The sequence below is a fragment of the Theobroma cacao genome, chromosome 2 (genome assembly GCF_000208745.1).
Source record: "Theobroma cacao cultivar B97-61/B2 chromosome 2, Criollo_cocoa_genome_V2, whole genome shotgun sequence".
NCBI classification, from domain to species: Eukaryota; Viridiplantae; Streptophyta; class Magnoliopsida; order Malvales; family Malvaceae; genus Theobroma; species Theobroma cacao.
Genome location: NC_030851.1, coordinates 3,940,446 through 3,946,445, shown reverse-complemented (window position 1 = coordinate 3,946,445; position 6,000 = coordinate 3,940,446). Strand labels below are relative to the sequence as shown.

At 34.8% G+C, this 6,000-nt stretch overlaps 1 protein-coding gene across 1 annotated transcript; it reads left to right on the top strand.

Moving 5' to 3' along the window:
* On the top strand, nt 1,602–4,963 carry LOC18607733 (bifunctional phosphatase IMPL2, chloroplastic). The gene is made up of 9 exons (XM_007042041.2): nt 1,602–2,166; nt 2,245–2,323; nt 2,435–2,529; nt 2,620–2,669; nt 2,943–3,067; nt 3,462–3,528; nt 4,081–4,170; nt 4,350–4,461; nt 4,587–4,963. The coding sequence occupies exons 1-9, from the start codon at nt 1,845–1,847 to the stop codon at nt 4,655–4,657; spliced, it is 1,011 nt and encodes a 336-aa protein (XP_007042103.1). The 5' UTR covers nt 1,602–1,844; the 3' UTR covers nt 4,658–4,963.

Below are 6,000 nucleotides of genomic sequence, written 5' to 3'. Positions count from 1 at the left end.
ATCTTAGCTTTTAAGTTTTTCCTAACTTTTTAAGATTCTTTACACCTTTTTCTCTCTCTTTTTTTTCCTTTTTTGTTTTTTTATTATGAAATTATGATAAAGTAATATATTATTTTTATATATTTTCAATTACTGATTGTTATTTAAAATTTTACTAATACATTATTTTTTTATTAATATTGATTAATAAGAAAAAAATTATCTTGAGTATATTTTTTTATGTGCTTTACATTTTATATGTAGTTGAAAAGAAATTATGGTAAGTATTTAATATTTAAACAATCATAATTATATAAGAGGACATTATTAGTTAGATATATTATATTTAACTATTTATATTTTATACATTATAGTTTTATATTTAGTATTTTAAATTTAAATAGAAATAAAATAAGAATATTGAAAATTAATTACATTAATTTTTTAATTGTTTATATTAAGAAAGACATTGTTAGTTTTTTTAATATAATTTGAATCTAAAAAACATTGTTGAGCACAACTTTCTTAAAAAAATATTATCAATTTTTTTTATTTACATATTATATAAAATTATTATTTATTATAAAATTTTTGATTGTTAATAATTAAATTTAATATATTAATTTTAAAAATTTTAACTTTGATTTTTCTTCATCTTTTAACCCCTAAACAAAAATTGATTAGATTTGTCTTGAGCTTAGATTTAAGGGGTTAAGGGAGCCCTCCTAGTGTTTCACTCCTACAAACCATGGTTACCAAAACAGTCCTTGTAAAGCACTCATGGGATCTTTCGGGTGGCTTGAAAATATTAGAAAATGGGGGAGTTGTGCTGAGATAGAAATAGAGTTTTCAAGCTTTATAAGAGTAGAAAAAATGGAGAGGATTTTGGCTAAGGCTCTCGAATCATTAAGTAGCAAGAATGGCCGAAGGGTTGAAGCTTTCCACCATGGGGGAATTCTTCCAAGCTCATCCTCAGCAGGCGGAGGGAGTGGGGGTTAATTTTTTTAAAAATTTTATAATTTTTTTTTATTTTTGAAAAAAATTTATAATTTTTTTTATTTTTTAAAAATTTATAATTGGATCCCTACAAACACTAAATTTCTTATTTTCATCCCCTTAAATATAAAATTCTGACTCTATTACTTTGCTAATGGCTGCCATGGTTCCCCTTTTCATCTTCTAATCCACATTATATTCAATTGAAGTTTTCAAATATTCTTATATTGGCCCAACGTGACTCCATGTGTAAGTCATTAGAACTGCATGGCCGGCCACTCATTATCCATTTATCATTTAAAGTTCAAATCTACATATTTGATATTCATTTAACTTAAACATGGTTTAATTGCATGTAGGCTCTCCAACTTTTCCTATAACTTCATTTACTTCCACAAGAATCCTTCCTATCCTAAAATTATTGGACTTGTAAATTCTTCAGTCTTCCGTTTTGACCCAACCTACTTCTACAAAAAGCGTTCAGTAATATTTTAATATTTTATTCGATCATCATTAATAAAATAATATTATTTTAATTCTATATTAATTTTTATATGATTTATCTTTAAATTTCAATAATATCATAGATCTGCAATGTACGGAATGTTACATTTAGTATTTTTATTTTTAAAAGAAACAGAAATACCGCGAGTAAGTAACAGGGAGGGGGAGGGGAGAAGTGGAGAAGGAAATCCAACGGTGCAAAACACGTCGGCCTCCATTCCTCAGTCCTCTCTCTTCCTTTTCTACTCGTTGGTTGTTGATTTGGGACTTCAATTCGCTCTTCAACCTCGTCCGTCGTCAAATTCAGCGCTTACCTTTCCCCACTCGCAGATTCCCGCCTATTTATAAACCCCTCTCCCTTTCAAATGTTACTCCAATCGCAATCCCATTTCCTTTCTACTTCCCCCAAAGCCCACCCTTTCTCTCACTCCTCCTCCTCCTCTTCTCTCCTTACCAGAAAAAGCTACTTCCTCTCGTTTCCTTCCTTCAAAACCCCCCGAATTTGTCTCCAAACAAAAGCCATGATTTCCAACTCTAAACTCTCTAACCACACCGAGTCTTTATCACTAAACGACGCCCAACTCGACCGTTTTGCCGAGGTCGGCAACTACCTTGCTGATGCCGCCGGCGAAGTGATTCGCAAGTACTTTCGGAAGAAATTCGAGATTCTTGATAAAGAAGATTTGAGTAAGTCTTCTAAGAATTTTGCTTACTCAAATTTTATAAAAAGGCAAATACTCCTTACGTTGTATTCGTCTACTGCAGGTCCAGTGACAATTGCAGACCAAGCAGCTGAGGAATCTATGGTTTCGATTATATTGGAGAATTTTCCGTCCCATGCAATGTGAGTTTTGAGTCCTTGTACTATCGTTTCAGTGTTGGATTTCCATTTGGAGTGATAAAAGTTTTGTTCTTTTATTTTCTGTTGCTGAAATTATCAGAATTGTAATTGTAGTTACGGAGAGGAAAACGGCTGGAGATGTAAAGAGAATTCTGCAGATTATGTTTGGGTTTTAGATCCAATAGATGGCACAAAAAGTTTCATTACTGGTATCTTTTTGTTTCTATTTTTATTCAAAGCATTATGTTAGTTTTATGTTTCTATTTTCCGAAAGTGACATCATACTTGTCATTTTTCAGGAAAACCAGTCTTTGGTACTCTTATTGCTTTGCTACACAAAAGTAGACCAGTAAGTTATACTTATACCCCTGTACTACTCTTCCGCTTGTGCTAGTAGTTGTTAAAAGGTAAAGTGGTTGCTTTCCTTTAGTTCCCATGAGAGAGCAATCTTAGCATGCTCAGTACTTTTTGTTATCCTCATTAGCAATGAAAAGTCCCTGTCATCATGACAAAACCAGTTTTGCAATATTGTCCTATGAGCCTGCACAAAGCTGAGAGTGAGTCGATTTTGGTCTTACCAGTAGGCATAAATATGTTGCCCTCTTCATCTATTTTTTTCCAGATTCTTGGTATAATTGATCAGCCTGTTCTTAGAGAAAGATGGATTGGAATAAGTGGAAGGAAAAGTACATTGAATGGACAAGAAGTGGCTACACGAACTTGTACAGAACTGTCACGAGCATATTTGTATGTTATCCTTGTCTTTGACTAGTTCTTTCTTAACAAAGTTGCATTCCAAGGTTTATATGATAGAGTTTTCTGGCAAAACTGAGTCTCTGAGTTTCACTTTTGACATGGTGTGTGTGAGGTGGTGGGAGGGGGATACAGGGAGGCTGAGGTTAGTACTAAACAGCTCTCAAATCTAATGACTGGAAGGTAAATGGTTGAAGATTTCATCTGAAAATTGAAAAGGTTGGGGGTTGTGATACAAGCAGTAGACCATATGATCTCAATTTAAAGTAGTTTGGCCTTTAATGCCAGAGTAACAACTACATGCACACAAGTCCTGTTTATAGCAGTGAGCTGATATCTGTTGACCTTGCTTTCTCTTAACTTTTTAACCTTTTATTTATTTGTTTAGGTACACCACAAGTCCACATCTGTTCAGCGGAGATGCTGAAGAGGCATTTGCCCGTGTTAAAGATAAGGTTGTATAATTCTATTTAAAATGGATTTTGATAAGGTGTTGTGTAAATTTATCCATTATTTGATACAAGATAAATCACAAAAGGACTCCTGTCCTGTGATATATTCATTTGATGATTATGATGTCCTGCCTTTAAAACCTATGCAATTTCTACTCATATGCCATCAGAAAATTTCATAATGTACAAGATAATCAAGAGGAAAAGCCTAGGTATTAAGAATGAAATCTAATATACAAAATTGAAGACTTTGAAGAATCAGGTTCTTTTGGTTTGGTTTCCAATTTTCTTACCACACAACTGCAAATACCAATACTTTCCTTTCATTTTTACATCATGCTGTGATGTTGCATGTTGGCATATACAAAAGTTGTTTTATGGATGCTCAGACTTGGTTGTTAGATCGACTTCTGTATTTTCAAAAAATTTAGTAATATTCATCATTATTGATCTTTCTTTCCTTTTTTTTTCTCTTTATGGGCTCAGATATGTTCGTTTATCCTAGTTCAGTAGTTCTCAGTGTGTTTCCTTTTTGTCTTTTCCCATTTTCAACAGGTGAAGTTGCCATTATATGGCTGTGACTGCTATGCTTATGCCCTCTTGGCCTCTGGTTATGTAGATCTTGTCATTGAGTCTGGTCTTCGGGTATGCCTTTCTGTTTTGTTGGTGTACAGAGTAAATGCCATGAAAGTTAAAAGATAAGGGACTGTCATTTGCAATCTAATTATGGATGGCGTGTTTTGTTGTCAAGAAGACCACATCACTAATTCACCTTATATTAGCATAATATGTTTTTCTAATTAAGATTGTAACCTCTTTGTCAGCCATACGATTTCCTTGCACTTGTACCTGTTATAGAGGGTGCTGGTGGTGTTATAACTGACTGGAAAGGACAGCAGCTTGACTGGAAAGCTTCTTCAGGTTCACGTGCAACAAGTATGCCCATGCTGTTGGAAATTCATTTTTTCTTTTTTGAATCAAGTAGTTAAAGTTAAAGCTAATATGTTCTGAATTTTGCTGGCACAATATTGTTGATTTAGCTCTTTTTGCTCATCTTCTAGGCTTTAATGTAGTGGCAGCTGGAGACAAACAGATTCACCGTCAAGCTTTAGATGTTCTGCAGTGGCGGTGAAGGATTTTTTATGATGCGTTTTAACTCTTTACTTCCTTAAAGATGGTAAATTTCTCGAGCTCCTCTATTTGAGTTCGGGCATCATTTTGAGATCAAATGGCCCAAGGAACCAGCTAATGAGATGAAATGAAAGAAGCTAGTGACTAAAAATAAATAAGTGGGACTCCATTTTCTTATGTTGTATATCAGAACTATCTTTATTTATTGGATACTATAACCTTTGTTTCTCTAGATGTGTAAGGTTACTATAAATCCAAAATAAGAATGGGATTGAGGCCAGCTGTGACAGTTTTGGCTTTATCATCATTACCGCTCAAAGGAAAATAATTCAGTACTGTTGCCTTTCTATCATTTATCTCATCAATGGGACGCCATCGAGTTCCCATTCAAACTTAAATTGAACAGTCGCTCTGCAACCGCCCATATTCTCCACAAGAAAACTTTCCATATGCTTGAATGAATCCAAGAAAGTTTACTTGTATTTTGTTAAGGAAAGCAGTGTCAGAATCCCACCTTTTTCTGAGAAAAATGATATGGTGCGAGAAAAATCCTTGACTGCCCAATTAGTGCAGCTCTCAGTCTCATTAATTACTACAATGTTAGTAACAATAACTGAAAAAGAAAAACCCAATTTTCACCAATCTCCTCCATTTTCATCTCCCTCTTCTTCCTCAAATCTCCAGTTACTATCATATCTAGCCATGCCTGTGCGGAATCAAAACGGAGTTGTAATGGGTTTTCCGGCAGATTACTTCGAGACACCACCACGTTACGAAGAACCCACCATCACTACTGCCGCAGAGCGGCCGTTGCCATGCAACAATGCTGATGAAAAGCCACATCCATGTGTCAAATGGCTCATTCTCACTCTCTTTGTAATCACCATGATTTTCTTCATGCTTGCTTTCTCTGGCTTCTACTTAACGTATCAGAATAAGGCTCCATATATACGGATAGAATCTATCACTCCTTCCAATATTAATGCCTCTCCCAACACCACCATCTCCTCTAACTGGCGTCTAACTTTCTCTTTAGACAACCCTAACAAGTTCGCTTCCATTCATTACAAGAAGATTCAGGTTTCGGTTTTCTACAAGGACAAACATCTCTCTTCCGGAAACGTGGATTACTTTTATCAGGATGAGAAGGAAGAAGGACGCATGAACGTGGATATCCTTGGGTTGGTAATGAACATGGAAAATGAGAAAATGAATGAGGCAGATGAGATGGTGGTTTCATTGAAGCTGGACGCTGTGGTTTGGTTTGAAACAAAATTTATGAAAAATCATTGGCAACTGTTGGAAGCCAATTGCGGGGATGTTAAAGTCCGGCCATCGATGAAC